This window comes from Hylobates moloch, unplaced genomic scaffold (genome assembly GCF_009828535.3).
Source record: "Hylobates moloch isolate HMO894 unplaced genomic scaffold, HMol_V3 SCAFFOLD_1, whole genome shotgun sequence".
NCBI classification, from domain to species: domain Eukaryota; kingdom Metazoa; phylum Chordata; class Mammalia; order Primates; family Hylobatidae; genus Hylobates; species Hylobates moloch.
In genome coordinates, this window is record NW_026652276.1 from 16,842,019 (window position 1) to 16,863,459 (window position 21,441).

Below are 21,441 nucleotides of genomic sequence, written 5' to 3' on the forward strand. Positions count from 1 at the left end.
CAAAATCTATTTTCCATGAGATATTTTTAGTGCAAGCAGCCCCTGTTGCCCTATTCTCTTTCACTATACCATTAGATGCTGAGGCCATTCCAGAAAGGACACGTGATTTCTAAGCATCTCTCTTTGGTTCTTTCCTAAGTGACTAGTCTCGCAGGAGTCAGGGAATACTAGACTCTTAACTACCAAAGACCTCAAAGTCCTTCCCAGAGCCTTGAATTCTTATTGATAGGATGTTAAAATGCTTTACAGCTGCGTTTTCTAAGAGGTCAGCTTGGCGGAGCTTGCTCAGTGACCTCAGTAATAGAGATATTTTCAGCCCTGCAAGCTGCGTATGTAAATATAAAATTGTATTAGGCTGCAGAACTGCATGTGTGGGAACAGAACAACCATACTATTGAGAGGAAATCACAGGGGAACACTGGTGTCTCTCACGCAGGGCTGGTTAATGCGTGCATACTTCTGTTAAATCATCTTGATCTAGTGAACTCTATGTTTCAGATAAGCCAATTTCATTTCTGGAACTTATGAGCTATGAAAAGTAAAACCTCAATCACTTAGTGAGATGTCCAGCAAAATTTCCTTCAGGAAGTGTTTACATTTATTTAAAAACAATCATTTTCACTCTTTATGTGATACCTCAGGAAAAATTGTCAGTGTAAAGTCAGATTTTCAGTTGCGTGATTTGAAAAAGTAATTTATTTGTGTGTCTGAGTGGGAAAGACATATTTATTCAGACCTCTGAAAGGAGAATCGAAGAGCTTCATTGTAATGAACAGGAAACATGCTCTCGATGTGAATTGAGAAATACTTTCTGAGCGCAGTGCTCTAATATTCCTGAGTGTGTTCAGTTTCCGTGGATCAAATCTTTCCCATCTCTGCATCCAAGCTATTTGGCCATGATCAGATGATCAGAGCTCAAGGAAGTGATTGGAGAGTGAGCCGGCTGCAGCTGCAGTGTAGGCTGTTTTCAGGGACAAGGAGCCACTGTTTTGCAAACATAGCATCAACATAGAAGTTATTTTGTAGGCTCCAGGATGCAGCGATGGGCTGCACTGCCAGCATTGTTCTGCTTCAAGCTTTTCGTTCTGTGGTCCAGAGGAGCTGTCCACACATTTGTAGACGACGCCAAGAGGAACCATCCCACGAAATTTTGCCTCTGGAAAGTGACGATGAAATGAATAGACCCAGAACCCTCATCATAATGGTATGGTATCGTTGGTAAAGCAGCCTCAGTGGATTGAACTGTTATTATAGAGAGGTTACAATTTAGGGGTTTTGGTGTTTAGTGTTAGATAAAGGCATGTGTGACCTAGAGTTTACTACTCTGAAGTAGTTTGGGGAAAATCTTTCAGAACTATTTCTATCATTCAAAGGGCGTATTTTCTTCTTCTTGTATCTGTCATGAAACTGTACAGCTTCTCAGTCTACTAGAAATTCTCTTCTGCCTCATGGTTTGCATGTTGTTATTAACTTTTGTGCAGAAAATAAGAGAAAAATTTGGAGTTTGGTTTAAGTGAGTGGATTTTATTTTATAACTATAATTTGAAAGAAGAGCCTGAAATGGGCATTTTTTAAAAAATCACATGTAACCATTGAAGTTGTATAGATGCTGATCGTTGGATCTTTAACTTCAGGATATTTGGGGCTTTTCTTTCTGACTCTGCAAAGGAAATGCCTTTCCAGAATGCCTAACTTAAGCACAATATTAGAATAAAGAATTAAGAATTTTGTAGAATGCATAGTGTTTTCATTAGAAAGCTTTTTCTTGCCACTTGTCAAATTACATTTTTGTCTGTGCTTTAATTGTAATAAACAATGTTTTCCTTTTTTGTGCATCTGTTTGATCAGCAAGAATAAATTTGACGATAGAGTTCTTTCTTTAAGTTTAAGAAGAGATCTGCTTAGTCACTAAAATTAGAATAGATGGTATGGTGAAGTTTCCAAAATTGAGGAGACATTGAAGTCTAGGTGGCTTCAGCATAATCGACCTTTTTCTCTTAGATTTTAATGTTGAGATGTCAAGGATGCAGTAAATAATGAATGAAAAATACCTGTTACTCTAAAAGTTCTTAAATGAAAGTCATTTGGCTTGGGCTATGCCTCTGAGTGACAGAATACTAAACTATAACATTATTTGCCTACTTCTTCAACAAATCAATATTTTATTTTCAAAAAGCAATATTGTTCTTGAACTAGGGGGCTGTGATTATTTCTAAAAGGAAACACTAAATAGGAATAGTTTCATGTTTATTATTCCCATAAGTTTTCACAAATTAAATTTTAAAGGATTTGAAATAGGTTCAAATGTCAAAGAAATCTTTGTTTTCCAAGTTTAACTCTTGTTGATAACATTAACACACTCTACAACTATGTGTAGTGCTCATGCTATACCAGTAAGTCTTATTTTTCTAATTTTGTTAGTCTATAAAATTTTGCAGCTAGAAATTTGAAAAAAAAAAAAAAAAAACCTTACACCTCAAAATAACTGAGAAATTTTAAAAAACTATTCACCTAGTCATAATATTTTTCCAAGGATCCTTTTAATTTATATAATACCTTTATTGATATTAAATAAGGTGACAAGAATATACTAATGAGGAAACTAAAGGCTCAGAAAGGTTGAATATCTTAACATCACACAGCTGCTAAATGCCAGCTCCCCGAATCACACTTAGAGCAATGATTCCAGAAGCCAGTGTATTTTCCAGTCTGTTCACACTTCTAAGGAAATAATGATAAAACCAATAAACTGAATTTATGTAAGAAGTCTGATGGAAATCTTGGACTACTCTGAGTAAAATGTGCTCATACAAAGTCATTGTGCATCTTGAAAATTTCTTCTGGGCCACTCCAAAATTCACACAGTCACTAATCATTTATTGCCAGCCCACTATGGTCCAAGCACTGGTTCAGGCACTTGGAATCCACCAATGAACAAACTCATCAAAAGTCCCTACTCTAAGTTGCAAAGTTTGAAGGTGATAGAACATTTCACCAGTCTTGTTGTTATGGAAATGCTATACTACAATTGTGACACTTAGTCTACAAACTTTAGCCAATGAAAATATTTTCTGTTTTCCAAGATGGTGGTTTGAAAATTTTAGTATATTTCAGAATCACCTAGGAGTTTTCATTCAGGCAAATCCTTGAGCTCTTGACCCCAAAGACTCTGTATGAGGAGGTGTGGAGTGGAGCTCAGGAATCTGCTCTTGTAGCAGGCACTCCCAGTTGATTCTGATGAAGGAGTACTTTGGATGACACTTTGAGAAACATGGCTCTGGAAGATGGTAATCTAAACTGTCCACCCCTTCTCCTTCTCCAGTGTGATGTTCTTATATTGGCTAATCATCTTCTCACTCTGGCTCTAAACTTATGAACAAACTTTGATTTTTCTTTTTTATGCACTTTCCCACTGCCCATTAGTCACCAAGTTTTGTATATTGATTTTTTTTTTTTTTTTTGTAAGATCACAGACTCTGGAGCCAGAGCACCTAGGTTGGAATCCTGACTTCATCACTTATCAGCTGTGTGACCTTTGGCATGCTGTTTAACATCTCTGTGTCTCTTTTCCTCTGCTGTAAAATGAGGATAGAAATTTTATCAAATTAGAGCAGTTGTATGGGTTTAATAAAGTAAGTGTTAAGTGCTTAGAACAGTGCCCGGATGTAACGGTAAGACGTTCAATAGGGATGTGATCAGGGACATCCTAACTGAAAAGTGACATTTGAGGAAAGACCCTAAGGAGGCAAAGGAATGACCCATGCCACTTTCAGCAGGGAAATGCCTTATGCAGAAGGACCCACCAAGGCGAAAGGCCCTAATGTGAGAAGAAGCCTGGGGTGTTAGAAGAACAGCAAGGAGGCCAGTGTGTCCAGATGAGCCAAGGAGAGGGTCGTAGAAGGCAAAGTCAGGGAGGCAATGGGGTCAGATCATGTCAGGCACACAGCTGTCAGGAAGACCTAGGCTTTTTCCAAGTGAGAAAGGAAGCCACTGGAAGAAGCAGGCCCAGAGGTTAAGAGCCTGGGCCATGGAGCCAGAATGTCAGGGTTTGAGTTGTATCTCTGCCACTCACTAGCTGTGTGATCTTGATGAATGACTTGTCCTCCTTGTGTCTTTGTGTCTTCATTGATAAAATGTAAAAAGTAACAGTACCTACCGGTGTATGGTTATTGTGAGAATTCAGTATGTTAATAGGTGCAAATTGCTTAAAACAGTGACTGGTGAATAGTGACTGTTATATTAACTATAACCCCACTAACTGGGAGGTCCTGAAGGAGGGAAGTAACAGGATCTCTGGCCATAGAGGGTCAAGGGTCAAAGCAGGGAGACCATTAATTAGGAAGTGGTTGCAATGATCCCAAAGACCTGGATGGTAGTTGTTGAGGCTGTGAAAAGTAGTCAGATTCTGGATAGATTTCAAAAGTAGAACCAATAGAGTTTGCCTATGGATCGAATATAAAGTGTGGGAAAGGAAAAGGTGTCAGAGTTGACTGTGCTTGTTATGGCCTCAATGTCCAGAAGAACCAAGTTGCCATTCAGATAAAGAAGAACACAGGAGTGGAAGGTTTGGAGAGAGAATCTAAGCTCACCCTAAGGATGCTGAGTTTGAAATCCCTGTTAGGTCTATACATAGAGATGTCAAGTAGGAAGTTGCATATATGTCTGGAGTTTCAAGGAACTATATAAAGAGGAGTAAAGCCTAGCCCAATGTAAACACCAATATACGATTGATAAATGATCTTTCTCTCTTCTAATCTCCTATAATATTTATAGTGTATAAATCCATTTGAAAGTTAATCATGCATTGCCTTGTAACACATCTCAGCCTATTTAATTGAATGTATAATTGTTTATTTACTTGCTGATCACATATTTTTCTTATCTCACTGGTAGACAGGAAATTCCATCTACCAGAGCAATCGCTCCCTAATTAATGGTCTCCTTACTTTGACCTTGACCCTCAAAGGCAAAAAGTAAGCCTACTTTTATTTTTTTTTTTTACGAGATGGAGTCTTGCTCTGTTGCCCAGGCTGGAGTGTGTTGGTGCAATCTCAGCTCACTGCAACCTCTGCTTCCCAGGTTCAAGCGATTCTTCTGCCTCAGCCTCCCAAGTAGCTGGGATTACAGGCACATGCCACCACACCTGCTAATTTTTTGTAGTTTTAATAGAGACGAGGTATCACCATGTGGGCCAGGCTGGTCTCGAACTCCTGACCTCGTGATCCACTCGCTTCAGCCTCCCAAAGTGCTGGTATTACAGGCATGAGCCACCACACCTAGCCTCTAAGCTTCCTTCTTGCTCCATTAGTACCCAGCCCAAAGCCTTTTACATAGTTGAAGCTAAATAAGTATTTGTTGATTATTTGATATTTTTAAGCAGTTGGCACTAATATGCAAAGTTGAGTTGATAAAGATGCCCACTTAACTCTTAATTGAAATGTCCAAGAGTAAGTTAAGGATGAAGAAAGTTGCCAGGATAAATACAAGGCTTTGTATATTGATACCCTTCAAAAGGCTTTGGCATTCAACACTTCATAATGGAAGTTGTATCAGAGTCTCATTCCTGTGGTCTAGGTTCCGAATCTTGTGCAGAGATAAGATTTGGGCTGGCATAATTGTAGTCTAGCTATATAGTCCAAAGTGGAGAGAAATTGCTAAACATCAAAGTTAACTAATGTAGATTCTTATTTAAAAGAAACACATGAACCTTGACATCTGAGACCATTACAATGGCCTATTATGATGCAGTCAAGTTTAACGGGGAAAAAATGAAGAAATTCCTTTAAAGCTTCAATTTTATCTCTCACTCAAAAAAATTTTTTTAGTGGGAGAATTAACAGAAACTTTCACATTTTTTTTTACTTCCTTTATAGCATATTTTCTTAAAGTTCTCAGACACTAATTCAATTTATGTAGATTTACTATTTTCTGGTTAATGTCTATTATTTCTTATGTCATTTACTCATCACCAACCCCAGAAGTTAGCTTCATTTTAAGTCTTTTTCTTCCCCATTCCCCCAAAGAGAATGTTTTTCTGTTCACACTTTAGAGTTTAGAGGTGGCACAAGAGGAGAAAGAAAAGCAAGTGTTGGTCAGGCTACTAGTCTCACTTTGGTTATATGACCAATACCCACACACCAGATTCACAGGTCTCAACTCAAAAGTGAAAAAAATCTTTAAAATCCATGAACATTCTGGGGTTTCTCTGAAATAGCAGAAACCATAAAATTTAAATTTAGGACTGCCAAAGATCTAGCATATACAGCAAGCCAAATATGGCTTTGTCTTGAATTTTGGTCTAAGGCAGGAAATTAACAATAGCCTAAATTTGCAGTGAGTTGGGAAGGTGAAATCTCTTCTGTGAGTCAAGGATGTGTGCACTTATATGGCAAACATTTCTGAGTAAGGGAATTGCAGTTACTGCTCCAAGACCTCCCTGACAAATCCTCTGCTGGTGCTCCAGAATTTGATCGGTCCAGCACTCTGATTAACTATACAGTTTGTGGGTCAAAATCTGCCTGCAGCCATACAGTGCTTGAGCTAAGAATGATTTTCACAATTTTAAATTGTTACAAAACAAAACCAAAAACAAAAGAAGGAGGAAGGACGTGGCATAGGGCAAAAGATACAGAGACCACATATGGCCCACCAAGCCTAAAGTATTCTGACCATTTACAGAAAATGCTTACTGACCCCTGTCTGGTGAATGACGTGGCCTCAACCACAAAGGAACCTTTTTTTTTTTTTTAATTAACTTTGACCTCTACAGTGTATTTTCTGTTATCCCCGACAAGATACAAGGGAACTTGGTTTTTTTCCCTGGGTACCTGTTGTTCACCTGAGGGTCTGAGAACTACTATGATTGAGTAATAAACTGTAGATTTCAAGTCAGATTCTCAAGTCTGTCACTTAATATTAATAAAAGCCCAGATGACCTAGACATGCTGACTCATTTCTCCTAGTTGGCTAAATGGGGACTATTATCTGTCCTGTCTGTTGGAAGCACCAGAATATTGACTTTTTTTATTGTTATTATTTACTTTAAGTTCTGGGATGCATGTGCAGAACGTGCAGGTTTGTTACATAGGTATACATGTGCCATGGTGGTTTGCTGCACCTGTCAACCCATCATCTAGGTTTTAAGCCCTGCATGCATTAAGTATTTGTCCTAATGCTCTCCCTCCCCTTTCCCCTCACCCCTCAACAGGCCCTCGTGTGTGATGTTCCCCTCCCTATGTCCATGGGTTCTCATTGTTCAACTCCCACTTATGAGTGAGAACATGCGGTGTTTGGTTTTCTGTTCCTGTGACTTTTGTAGAATCACACTGTAAACTAATTCACATTATAAAGCGACGGAGTCTTGCAGTTCAGCAGGCTCACATGGCTTATAAGAAATCCACAGTGTGCTGGTCAGAATTCATTGTATCCACTGGGTAACTCACTCAGCAATATAGGGAGGTGATTTATACTAGGATTTCACTGTATTTGTTCCACACCCAAAAAAAGGTGGTACAGTGAACAAGAGAGGCCAGTGAGGGTGTTATCAAGCTTCTACTTGATTTGCTTTTTGACCTTCAACAAATCTCCACATTTGGGTCCCCCACTTACAGGAGACAATAATTCTTCTTTCCTGCTCAAGTACTTTGAGAACCTCATATAAGGAAGCAAGTTAAATGAAGGAAATGAATTATTTATGAAAACAGTATTTCCATATCTTTGGAAAACACATTTGTTTAATTTGTGTCCTATGAATACAATCAGGACCAGAGAGGGACATACTGTGGAAACTATGGAAGCTACTCCAAACGAAATAAACGGACTCTCCTCTTACCCTATAGTAAATATCCTAACCTAATAAAGTTTTATTATCAAAGAATGTTCACATGTTTTGCCCAGTTTCATCTTTTTCAGTATGTGTATGAAGAAGAAACAATTTCCAGAATCTCTAAATCCCGAGCTAATGTTTCTATTTCATTTCAGTGAGGTTGAATCTTGAATATACTAATATTATCAGATTCCCCTGGGAAAGAAAGCCTGTGTCATGGAGTATGAGTTTAAACAGTCTGCCATAGATGGGTATAACATGGAGCTTTAAAGCACATAGAATCTTTGGTAGTTATTTTCCCTTGTAAACTAATTTTGAGTTGAATCCCAAAGCCACAGAAAATGGACAAATGAATTGAATGGCTTCTCTCTGGGTATAAGAATTAATTGAATGTAATGAGAGCCTTAGTAATTAGCAACACAAATCTTCGAGGCAAAGGCTTACTAAACTCAGATTACATCCTGTATCATCTTGTTCAGATAATCTTGCATCTTTTTAATTCTCCAAATTGTACCAAATTTAGAAATGATTAGAAGCAAAGAAAAAATACACAACGTCTAAAAAGAAAAATCAAAACAGCTTAAAATCTAAAACCAACACAGTGATAAAGAAAAGCAGAAAACCGGGTATGGGTGTGATGATTGGGGGAGGTGATATACAGAAACTTATATCAAAAACAAAGCAAATTCAACTATATGTAGATAGAGCTATAGATAAATACATATCATACACATACGTATATATATGAATATGTGTGTATATATTATATATAAAATATATATGTGTGTATATATTATATATAAGATATATATTATATATAAAATATATATATGTGTGTATATATTATATATAAGATATATATTATATATAAAATATATTTATTATATATATAATATATATGATATATAGAGAGAGAACATTATACCTTTAGTGGATGTAAGTGTTTTGGGGGAAATCATACTGTGAACATGAAAAACATCATATTACCAAGTAAAAACATGTAGTTTTATGGCTAGAAAAAGTATAGACTCCAACAAATTACTGCTAATAAAATGTCTGTTAATTTTTAAAACATAATCAAATATAGTTTGAAGTCAGGTAGCGTGATGCCTCCAGCTTAGAACCAACCCAAATGTCCAACAACGATAGACTGGATTAAGAAAATGTGGCACATATACACCATGGAATACTATGCAGCCATAAAGAATGATGAGTTCATGCCCTTTGTAGGGACATGGATGAAACTGGAAACCATCATTCTCAGTAAACTATCGCAAGGACAAAAAACCAAACACCACATGTTCTCTCTCATAGGTGGGAATTGAACAATGAGAACACATGGACACAGGAAGGGGAACATCACACTCTGGGGACTGTACTGGGGTGGGGGGAGGGGGAGGGACAGCATTAGGAGATATACCTAATGTTAAATGACAAGTTAATGAGTGCAGCACACCAACATGGCACATGGATACTTATGTAACAAACCTGCACATTGTGCACATGTACCCTAAAACTTAAAGTATTATAATAATAATAATAAAAAGAAATTTAAGGGAAAGAACCACCAAAAACAAAAAAAACACATAATCAAATATAGAAAAAAATTGGTATGCTTGTTTTGGGTTTTGTTTCTTTGCCTTCTAGAAGAGTGGTTTTTAGGATTTTCTGTAAACACCAGGCTTCAATATAAAAAAACTTCGTGAAAACTGAGTAATACAGTTGAGGATATAATGTGTCTTTTGGCAAACCAGATATAAATACAGTATTTTTGTCAGCCTTCAATAAGTTTCTTGTGGATAGCTGTTTTATTCTCAGATTTTATTTTCATGGAGCTGATTTACTCTCATAGAGGCTAAAGCTTAGGGTTTTTGAAATTCATTTTTCCAAATCTATTTCATTCTGCTGGAACGCATTTTAGTTTTTAAGACCATGTCCAGTACATTCAATTTGCAGGCAGTGAGTTTGTCATGGTTAGATTGTCTAAACATCAGAAATTCGGTAAACAACTGAGACAACTGCACCTTGCAATTGGTAGGCACAGATAACAATAGACTGCCGCTGCCCTGCATTTACAGTTTGGTGGCAGAGACAGAGCTCAAACAAATGGAAAATTGTAATCATGATAAGTACTTCCCTGAGAGTTGCATTCTACCTTACCGTAAAACTGCATCCTTTGAACGTCGCACCTCCTCAAAGCAGTCAGGGAAGGCCTCCCCTAAGGCAGTGGCAATGCAGCTGAGACCTGGAGAATAAATAAATGCTAAGAAGAAAGAGAAAAACACTCGGTACCCAGAAACCACATGAGAAAATGCCACGTGCCAGCCCTGATTTACATTGCACTGCCGTGAGTGAGGAACCAGGGTGTGTGGGTCTGAGTCACTTGCCAAAGCACTTGCTGGCAGTGTGATCTCTGGGTCAGCTATTTAAATTCTGTATACCTTGGCTTCCCTGTCTGTAAAATGAGAGTCGTGAGGATACCTATCTGCCTTAGTTTCCTATTTCTGCTATAATAAATGACCACCAACTTAGTTTTAAACAACACACATATTATCTTACAGTTAAAACACATGTATTACATTTCTGGAGCTCAGAAATCTGAAGCGGATCTCACTGGGCTGAAATTGGCAGAGCTGCATTCCTTTCTGGGGGCGCTAGGGGAGAATCTGTTTCCTTGCCTTTTCCAAGTTCTAGAGGCTGCCCCACATTCCTTGGTTTGTGGTCCTGGTTCATCTTCAAAGCCAGGAGCATAGTGTCTTCCAGCGACTCTCTGACTCTGACCTCTGACTCTCCCACCTTCCTCTTTCACTCCCAAGGACCCCTGTGATTACACTGGCCCCACCTGGCTGATCCACGCTCCTCTCCCATCTCTAGGTTAGCTGATTCCCATCTACAGCCTGGATTACCCTCTGCTGTGTAAATGGCATAGGCACAGGTTCTGGGGATTAGGACATGTACATTGTTAAAGGGCTGTTGTTCTGCCTACCATACTATCAGAGTTGTTTTAAGGATTCATTAAGTGAATTCAAGTAAAGGGCCTGTAAGAGTGCCTGGCACTTGGTAAGAACTCACTAAATTTTAGCTATTATTATTGTGTATGTTGTCTTATTGAAACAAAGAAAAATTTACAAACTTAATTTACTTTAAAGAATGGTTATAGAAAAAAGAATCTAACTGTTAAGCAGAAACTTAATTTGTGCTTCATAAAATGTGTGGAAATGGAAATTCAATGTTAGCTTATTTATGAGAGCACTGAAATACTTATTGAATAGATTATTCACACAAATAGATTATTCAAAGAACATAAGTTTGAGTTCTCTTCTGTGTTATCCACTAATTGCCAGTTTTCTGAAATTTAACTTTCAGTTTCTTCTCGTTTTCCTTTCATCATTTATTAAAGGAATGTTGCATCCTTTAATACAACTGAAATTAACCATTTAATTTCAACTTTGTCATTCTCAAATTATGCCAAATTTAAAAATTATAAGGAACAAAATCTTGAATGTTTAGAATTTAAAACCACCACAATCATAAAGAAAAGTCAAAAATCAGGTGAGAGAGAATGCATTTTAAGTTCAGTAGGTACAGCTGAACTTACTAATTTAGAGATGGAGAATAGATTGTATCTCATTTGTAATTTTAAAGTTATCTCCATGTTTTTAATTGTGAGTAGATTTTTTTATTACAGATTTGTAATCATTAAGAAACTTAAGAATGCAAAATTATAGAATCTTGATTCTTCTACCAATAGGTACTCAATCAAAGGTTTGATGAATGAATGAATGCAAGCCATATCTTATGGGTCATAAAGGTAGAAAGTAGGAATCTGTTAGGTGGAAAAGAATATGAATTCATTTGGTAGGTTATCTGCATCCTTAATATTGGTCACTGGGTAATCAAGGACCTTCTTTGCTTTCATACACTTTATGAGAACTAACTGAGTAACCCACAGATTATCTTAAAATTCTGCTTTATGAATAATTGGAGGAAGTAAACATGGAAATAATGTCCAAAAATAATAGTTCTTTGCTGAGCACTTCCAATTCTGATGGTCACTTTGCTACAAACTTTGCACAGTATTCTTTTTTTGTTGCCACAGTCCCTCTGAAGGATATTGTGATTTTTATTCCAATATAGTTAAGGAAGAAATTAAAGCACCCGGAGTAGCTCTGACCAATTGAAATATAATGTAAGCCACATATGTAATTTTAAATTTTCTAGGGGCCATATTTGAAAAAGAAAAAAGCATATTAAATTAATTTTAATAATATATTTTCTTTAAACCTATATATCCAAACTATTATTATGTTGGCATATAATCAATATAAAAATTATTACAATACTTGATAGTCTTTTTTCACGCCAAATCTTCAAAATGTAGTGTACATTTATACATATAACACATTTCAATTTGGATGCTAAATCTTTAATCACAAGTATTTTTTCAGTATTTAGATTTCATAAAATTTATAGTTGAAAGAGTAAATTCATATTCCAAAGTTTCTCCAAAACTAGTTAAATGTTTTCCAGTTACTAGATAAAATAATCGATTCTTAAATTAAATCAAAATTAAATAAAATTAAGTAAAATTAAAGATTTAGTTCCTTTGTCACACTAACCATATTTCAAGGACTTCATAGCCACTTATGGCTAGTGGTGGCTGCATTGAACTATGCAGGTGTAGCTATTACTGCATTTGTCCAAAGTCACCCATCCAGTGTGGCCCTAGGCAAACGTGTACCTGCCACCTTCCCTGCAAGCCCAGCCACACCCACCTCTTTCACTTCATGCCCTGCTACAGTGCAACCGCGCCCATCCCTCCCATTCCACCCCCCTCCTCTCCCCTCTTCACCTGGAATCTGGCCATGCCCACTTCTTTCACTCCACCCACCTCCCCACCCCTCTTGTAACCTGACCACGCCCCCTTCCCACTGCACCTTCCTGCCCTCCGTGTCTCTGTTGACTCAGGTCTGGGATCTCTTGCAGTGGCATTTTTCTGTTCAATATCCAATAATACAGTGGCATTATTCTGCTCAAATGGTACTTCTCTTTAAAAGTCAGGGTTTTTAATATAGATTATATGGAATAATAACATGTTAGAAATTTGATATTATAGAATCCAGCTGCCTCATTGGAAGATGAAATCCAGGCCCAAACAGGTAAGTTGACTTATCTGTGGCTTCTACAAAGTTGCTGGCAGAACAAGGGTATATGTTCAGGTCTCAAAATGATGAGACCCACATTCTTTTTAACTACATGATATTTCCTCCTCTTAATCCAGAAATAATGAGCTATAGTTCCAAAGTATGTGCAGAATTTTAAGTGAAACTACATAGATGCTAGCTACAAAATATAAAGTAATGTCAATAGCATAGCAAATCCTATCCAGTTTCTGGTTATCTTAGAGAAATAAATCCATTTGGAGATGAAAGCCAATTCTGTCATAGGGATTCTTGCTCCAAACTAGTTTTTTGACTTTTCTTTAAGGATTAAATACAGAGATAATGAGTTCAAGTTAATCTGTAAAGCTATGAGCAGAACAGATGCTGTGGAGATACAGATGCAACTGTGGGGGCTCATGGGTCCCACGGCAGAGACAACAAAGAGAAAAAAAGGGAAAATCACTTTGTTGTAATCTCTTCAGACTGAAGGGTTTATAGAATTCTATTTTGGGAACAGACGTCTATCTCTGTCATCTTGCAGGACTCTGAATCCGGAAATGCCGTGCTAGAACAGAAACAGAATCATATAATGACAAAATCTGGGTATTGATATCAGGCTTGTTGTGCCATTTGAGAACTGTAGGACTTTGGGATAATTCCCTGAGTTCCCTGAGCCTCAGTGTCCTTATTTGCAGCATGGTAGGGATTCCTCACAAAGCTGTTGATGATCTAAATGAAAACTGAGTAAAAACACTGATCACAGTGCCTGGATCACTGAGGGACTGCACCTCTTTTCAATCTGTAAAATGAGGAAAATACCTGCTGCCCACCTGCATCATAGAAATTTAAGTAATTACTTCTACAAGTAGAAACATACTGTTTATTAGATTGGATTAATTCTGGGGAGACATGTTGATACACATGACTACCCTTCAGTTCTCCACTAATAAGGAAACTAGAATATTAAATAGAACACTCATCAGGTGAACAGAGTTACTCAAAAAGATGACTCGGTGAAAAAGCCAGTGAACCCAATGATATTCCCCAAATGAAAGCCACTGGGGGAAATGAGTGAGCCAAAAGATAGAGAAAGGGATCAAGGACAAGGAGAGATGTAGACAAGGAAGAGGCTCCTCTAGCAGGGGAAGAAATGAAGTGTGAAACTAAAGTGGCCTGTGGTTGTTAAAGGGGACTGTTTAAAGGTTTGCTTTATAACTGTCCTGCTTTTCTATCACTCTAAAACAACGTGACACTTCAGTCTGTGTCATTCCTCCACTCTGGTTTTTTATTTCTTTAAAGATGTTGGTTCTTTCATAGTGGCCATCATATTTTGTCTCATTTTTGCCCATGCTGTTGAAAAGAATGCTGATGGGTTTCAAGTTAAAGATTACACGCATCTATTTCTTTCTTTTAGCTCTGAAAATTGAGTGAAGCACAGCAAATCTGTGATTAATAGAACCGGGGTAGTATCACATCTTCAGGGGCTGGCATGATGGGCATCGGAGGCTTTTGTTTTGACCTCCAGGCAAATGAACCAGTGAACAGCCCTGGAGGACTCATTTGCAAAGAAGTGGGGAATAAAAAGTCTCATCACAAATATGTCTTCTTTTTGCACAACTATAACAAAAAGAAATGATGAACCATATATGTGTTCATCACAAAACAGTAAGGAACTTTGGAATCACCCAAGTTCACCTACAGAAGCTTTTCAGATCTGTTCTTAGGTGTTTGCTACAGATGTGGTTAAGGTCATTAAAGATCACCAAGACGTCAGATGACTTTCTAAAAGGTGGAGATTGAAAGGAGAAATGTTAGGATTGTGAAGTGATATCATCACTGAGTGAATTAAAAAGTAACAAAAGAAATCTGGTACCCCCATTTGAGAGGACTGCTGCTGCTTCACACAAGTGCACATTTTTAACACTTCCTTGGCAAAAGCCAGGAGTTTAATTTCAAACTGAGACCGCCAAAAAGTAGAAAAAAAGTCACAGCTGAACAGCTTTGCCCTGGGGTTCCACAGAAGACACTGCACCTCTCTGCAGCCCTCCTTATTTCCTGGATTTGGCAAGCCCTACACTGAGTTCACCTTCCCAATCTTCTGCCTCTGTTTGGTTGAAGTGTAGGGGGTAGTTCTAAGTGTGTGTCTGTCTGTGGCTCTGTTAGTTTTACAGTCAGTTAAAGAGATGTTCACACCTTGTGTTGCCTTTAAACATTCAGCCCTATTCCTATCCATATATGCACTATAAATGTTTGCATGTGCACATACCATGTAGCTATGTAGCTGGATAAAGACTTGTTTATGATATTACATCCATTATCCTGGTAACCAGATTTTTAAATGGACCCTGTATGTATGGAAAAATAATCTACTATCTTAGTCAGTTAGGACTGAATCTGTCATTTTAGAATCTTGGGAAGGTAAAAGCAGTAAGGATTTGAAATTATTGATATAGAATTCATAAATTTTAGCAGCTGTCTCATTTGATCGCTCACCTTCTAGCAGTAAATATCAAATTATCACCATTTTACAGAGAATTCCAAATCCCAAATACTCAATACCAAGTGGACTAAAAGCAGCTATGTGCCAAAGGGCAGGCATTGAAGTGGGAAATTAGGGAGAGGGGCTGGGGAGGTTGCAGGAGATGAGAACTGTTGTGTGGGGTTGAGCTTCCTCAGGCCCCGCACCTGCCCTGCCTGGGATTGTCTTTTTCCTTGATTCATATTCCCTGTGGTTTTATGAATCAAAAGTTTAAACTATTCTTAGTTCCTGGAGGTCATTTTCTGGTGCTCTTTTTAAAATACCACATGGGAATTATTTCGGTTAGCAAAAATACTGAACATACCATTTTCTCTTAGCTCTCTCCTTGCCATGTTTGTTTCACACATACTTGATTTCCCAGCAAGTGCTCCCTTTTACGATCATAATCATGGCTGAAATTTAGCATTGTTTTGTTCTCCAAATGGTTATCTTACTCTATATTCAAAAGTTTAGATTTAGAGGACTCAGTTCAAAATCCAACTTGTGATTTCCATTTAGATGTTTTCCCAAAATACATAATGAATAGGTATCGGAAAACTGCAGTTGCAGAAGTATAAAAAATCAAGACAGAACAAAGCCTCTCCATTTTTTCTTTTTATATATTTTTAAATTGTAAAAGAAGTATATACTATGAGAAAAATATAAATACTGCATACCAGTATAAAATAAAAAGTGAGAACATTTGAGGTCATTTTTTTAAAACTTCCCTATATTCCCACACTCCTCTCAGATCCCTACAGAAAACCATTATTAACAACTACATATATGTGTTTTTTTTACAATATGGATTTCCATGACACTTAACATCTGACTCATTAAGAGAAGGTCTTTCTAATTAGAAAATTAAACATGATCATGGTAGTACACACAACACAGAGCCAGTTTGAGGCTTAATTTCCTGGTGCGATTTGGTAAGGAGGCCTATTGTACTCACTATTATAAATACTTCAGGTCAGAGTCACCAAGTAAAGTGGCAACTTCAGAAACCTGATTATAAAATCATACTTTGGGGTTGACCTACTCAATGCCAAGCCATTGGGCAAAAACTTGAAATTTTACTTATTATGGAGATCATTAAGACATCTGAGGGCAAACTTTTTAACACCAGATAAGACTAGAGGATAGGCCGGCCGGGTGCGGTGGCTCACACCTGTAATCCCAGCACTTTGGGAAGCTGAGGTGGGCAGATCATGAGGTCAGGAGATAGAGACCATCCTGGCTAACAGGGTGAAACCCCGTCTCTACTGAAAATACAGAAAAATTAGCCAGGCGTGGTGGCAGGTGCCTGTAGTCCCAGCTACTCAGGAGGCTGAGGCAGGAGAATGGCGAGAACCTGGGAGGTGGAGCTTGCGGTGAGCCGAGATCTCGCCACTGCACTCCAGCCTGGGTGACAGAGCGAGACTCCGTCTCAAAAAAAAAAAGACTAGAAGATAGGGCGAACTTTATCCATTTGGTCCTGATATTCCATGAACAATGGACAGTGTCGTTTCATGTACTCTTGTTTTAGCAGCTACAATATTTTAAACTGAAGGGGTTTGCAAACGTGTGTGTAATTCCCGCCTCCTTCATCCCTGATACCATGAAATGTGAGCCTCTACTTTTTGTTTTTTCATCTGAGTACCTGCTTCTAGATGAGCTATTTAACTTTATTACCATGAGCTCGCTGGTATGAAAGGTTTATTCATATTTGTTCACAGCCTCAATAAAATATAATTGGCCATAAAGCCAACAAGTGTTGAGGTCTAGGTCCAAAGAAACTTAATATGTAGCCCTTTATACTCTTTGTCACACTTAGTATTTTTCAGCATCTTAAAATGAGAGTTATTCCCCTCTTTCTCAGGGATGCTGTGTGATAACAACTCAGATTTAAAGGCTGTGTGATCAGTTTTATGATTCGCATATTGGCGGTAGTAGTCTCACTGACTTCCAGAAGGAGGAAATAAATAAAGAAAGACTTGAGATTTCTAGAAAATAGTGATAAAGCAAACATCTCCCTTTTGTTGACCTGAAAATTATATTCTGGAATTTATGCATGCATAAAATAAGAAAGTCAGTCTTACATAAATCTAAACAGGCCAGGAAGCATTTTTGATGGTTATTTTGTATATTCAAAACAGCCTGTGTTGTATCATGCTAATGCAAAGAGGCCATTATTTTCAAATAAGGTTATCTCTCTATAGGGAGAATAAGGCGACAATCAAGGGCCACAGTGGGGGAAGGGCACCATCCAACTGTGCTTTCCTAGTTGCTGATATAATTTTTAAGTATCAAGAATATGCAGGCCCTTCAGAAAAGTCTTTCAAATCAAATTGGAGGGAACGAGAGGGCTAAGAGTGGATGGTGTATAGGCTGCACACTCTGTAATGTTTGCCAAATATCTGAAGGCGTCAGAGAGTCTGTTGTGCCCACTTGCATGTTTATAAGAGAATGTTAATCAATTAGTTCAATTCTGCTATAGATAGTAAGTAATTACATTCACTGGAAGCCACAGCAATGTGATTAATAATACATTCCAATTTCCCAAAGTAGCATTTCTCCCAGCACTTAAACGTGGCTCTTTGAAAAGTACATTTTTGTATATAAGAGACATGGTTGAATTGAAATTTATTTCCCCAAAAATAATACTGTGAGAAGAAAAATAGAGTTTTATTTAATGCCTTCCAACTCTTCCTACATAAATGGGTAAACTTTAAGTTACTTTTTTTTTTAACAATTTTCAAATAAATTCTCAAGAAAGAGTATTTTAGGCTTAACCAGTATTTTATGCTATATGGAAGTTTTAGGGAAGCCAGTTAATTTCTTAATAATTATGGAGGCCGGGAGCAGTGGCTCATGCTTGTAATCCCAGCACTTTGGGAGGCCCCGGCGGGCGGATCACGAGGTCAGGAGATCGAGACCACGGTGAAACCCCGTCTCTACTAACAAATACAAAAAAATTAGCCGGGCGTAGTGGCGGGCGCCTGTAGTCCCAGCTACTCGGAGAGGCTGAGGCAGGAGAATGGCGTGAACCCGGGAGGCGGAGCTTGCAGTGAGCCGAGATTGCGCCACTGCACTCCAGCCTGGGCGACAGAGCGAGACTCCGTCTCAAAAAATAACAAATAAAAAGATAATAATTATGGAGCACCTGCTATATTCAAGTTCTGACACTAAGCTCTCTAAACGATAGAAAGGTAATTAAGCTACTATCTATGTATTTAAGAAGATATCACAACAATAAGGCATTTGGCCTGTATTAAGTGAATACAATCTAAAGGGAAATAAGATAATTTCCACAAGAAAAGCACAAAGGAAAGTGCCATGAGGTTTCAATAGAGGGATAAAGAAGACAAGAATCCACCCAAGAAGGATTGTATCATAGACTATATACAGAATCATACTCAAAGATAAAGGCAGAAAAGTTAACTGCAGACCGTCTTGTGTAGGAACATTGACCTTGAAAGGGTGCCCAAGAATGCCTACTGTTGGGCATTCAATCAGAAAACAGGTACTTTTCCTACCTGCCAGGCTCTGCTCCCTCTCTGACACAACATGAAATCTGGGCACTTTTAGGATTATCACCAAACCTCCTTGAACTTTGCACACACTATGAAGTTAAAGCATTTCCCATAGAATAAGCTATTTGTTCAATACACCAAAAAGGCTGAATGACTATGTTTTTGGAAAAATGTGCCTCATGAGATACAGAATGCAATTATTTTCTAAAATCAACCCTATTCATTGCTGATATTTTTGCAAACAATGGAAAAGTTGATTAGTGAGAGTCTTGACTTCTACCAAAAGAATTTCTTTTTTATTTGATATAGTGGTATTGACATAAACCATCAAAGAGAAGTATGTTTGCTGTGGACTTCCACACTAGAAATAACTTGGTGGTTTAGTGGGCAACACATTGTCCTATGTCTCTACCCATAGCCATGGTGAATCATTCTCTCAAAAGAATGTCTTGTATCCTTGAAGTATGGGTTCTTATAACTGAACTGTTCTCCCCTTTTGAGGTTCAGTGGCCAAAGGGAGAAGAGAAAGAAAAAGAAGGAAAGGAGATCTGCATTTTTGAGGGCATGTTACCAAAAGGTGAAATTTAACATTAATTTGATAATATTCAACACCAGTCATCACCTTTTCTTAGAAATATTCAAAGGCCAGGCCAGGCATGGTGCCTTACACCTGTAGTCTCAGCATTTTGGAAGGCCGAGGTGGGCAGATGGGTTGAGCCCAGGAGTTCGAGGCTGCAGTGAGCTATAATGATGCCACTGAACTCCAGACAGGGTGATGGGGTGAGACCGTGTCTCTATTAAAAAAAAAAAAAAAAAAGAAAGAAAAGAAAACAAAAAAGAAGAAAGAAAGAACACATACTTAAGGGCCAGGACTTAAACCTATAGAAAAATCATTATTTTATTCCTGGCCCCATGGTTCCTGTGCCTATTTAAGCCCTCAATAAGGAATTACTGATGAGTCAGATGGCATCTCTTTCAAAGAGATTTGTTATTTTAAGATCAAGCTACATTAAAGAATCATTTGCATTTAGAAAATGAACAACATATTAAATTTTAACCAGTCATCAAGTATTCTTTATTATTACAGCAGCTTATTATTTATAGTTGTTCTAATTCACTTTAAATTCTATGACATATTTTTATTACATCCACTTAAATACAGTCATCTAAATTTCACCAAGGAAAACACATAAGACGTCTCACCTGTGCTAACACCTTCTGCATCCTGTATTTTAGTTCTCCTTTCAAATATAAAGTTTTAAATAGGTATTTTGAAAATATAACATGTAAGAAATGACTCTTTTGTAAAAAAAAAAAAAAAAAAAAAAGGATCTTAGACCAAATTGTGAAAACATGTGACTGTAGTTTAGCTTTCTTGTTCCAATAGTCAGTTGGACTGTACATCAAATTCTTCCCGTTGCAAGAAGAAAAAGTAATGTAAAACGTAGATAATGAAGAAATAGATGAAGAACATCAATGAGAATCTGACATTGCATCCACCTTTTCTTAAATTGTGAAAGACAAGTAATTGAAAATTTTAAACTCGAGTAACTTTAACTTTCATGTTAAAGTCGTTATTATATTTCTTTCATTCTTAATATAAAATTACTATTTGAAAAATGTTTACTTTCCCTTTAAAATAAATCTCTGTAACTTCTTAGAAGTTTTGCTTAGCATCACGTTCTCATCATTTACATGAAGAGGGTTTGAGCCATACCATTAATTGCCACACTGATTTCTCCTGAGCTGACTCTGCCTCAAAATGGTTTTTATTCTTTTAAATTAAAGAAGAAATTGGGTGCAACGTAATGATTAATATGGGTTAATCAATACAAGAAATATTCTCTTGTCCCATACATTTAAGGAAAGGGCATTCTGGTTAGACAGAACAGAAACAATTTTATTACTACCTTCAAAATTTTGGCACATTATTCACATTTGAGAAATCTTCACAAGTAAACGATTGATCTATTGCAGACCTGTATTAACTGCGAATATATCAGTAGTAGAAATCCTTAGGATTATTGTCTAATGTAGAGGGATCAGGCAAGGCTTAGATCAGAGTCTCAGTCACAATATTCTTCCCAAAAGATTTGTCTTAAATGTGAAACCGTTAAGTTAAGGGTTCCAAACTCTTGCCACCAGGCCACGAAGGGAATAAGTGAAGCAGGCTAGACAAGGAGTCAAATCGGATTGGTGGGTAGCATGGCAAACTAGGGCAGGCATGGCCCATCCAGAGGGTTTAGCCACCGCTCAGCTTCGACAACAGTTTCCAGGTCCAAAGGTGGGATCAGTATGGTCAGATCTCGAATTTTTCAAAAAAAAAAAAAAAAATACTGGTAACCAGGGCTTATATACAAAAATCTCCCAATTCTTAAATGCTGGCAAGAAATTCATATACCTTAAAACATTTTTTGGCAG

At 37.5% G+C, this 21,441-nt stretch overlaps 1 protein-coding gene across 3 annotated transcripts in view; it reads left to right on the forward strand.

The window, feature by feature from the left end:
* The window catches only part of DOCK10 (dedicator of cytokinesis 10), a 277,368-nt gene that overhangs the window by 59,262 nt on the left and 196,665 nt on the right, over positions 1-21,441 (forward strand). The window contains exon 1 of one of the 3 annotated variants that reach the window (XM_032754224.1): positions 984-1,204. The exons of the other annotated variants lie outside the window; for them this stretch is intronic. Within the exon in view, the coding sequence (XP_032610115.1) occupies positions 1,043-1,204 (162 nt within the window). The 5' untranslated portion in view covers positions 984-1,042. Of the gene's footprint in view, positions 1-983; positions 1,205-21,441 lie in introns of those variants that run through there. 3 annotated transcript variants of the gene reach the window in all.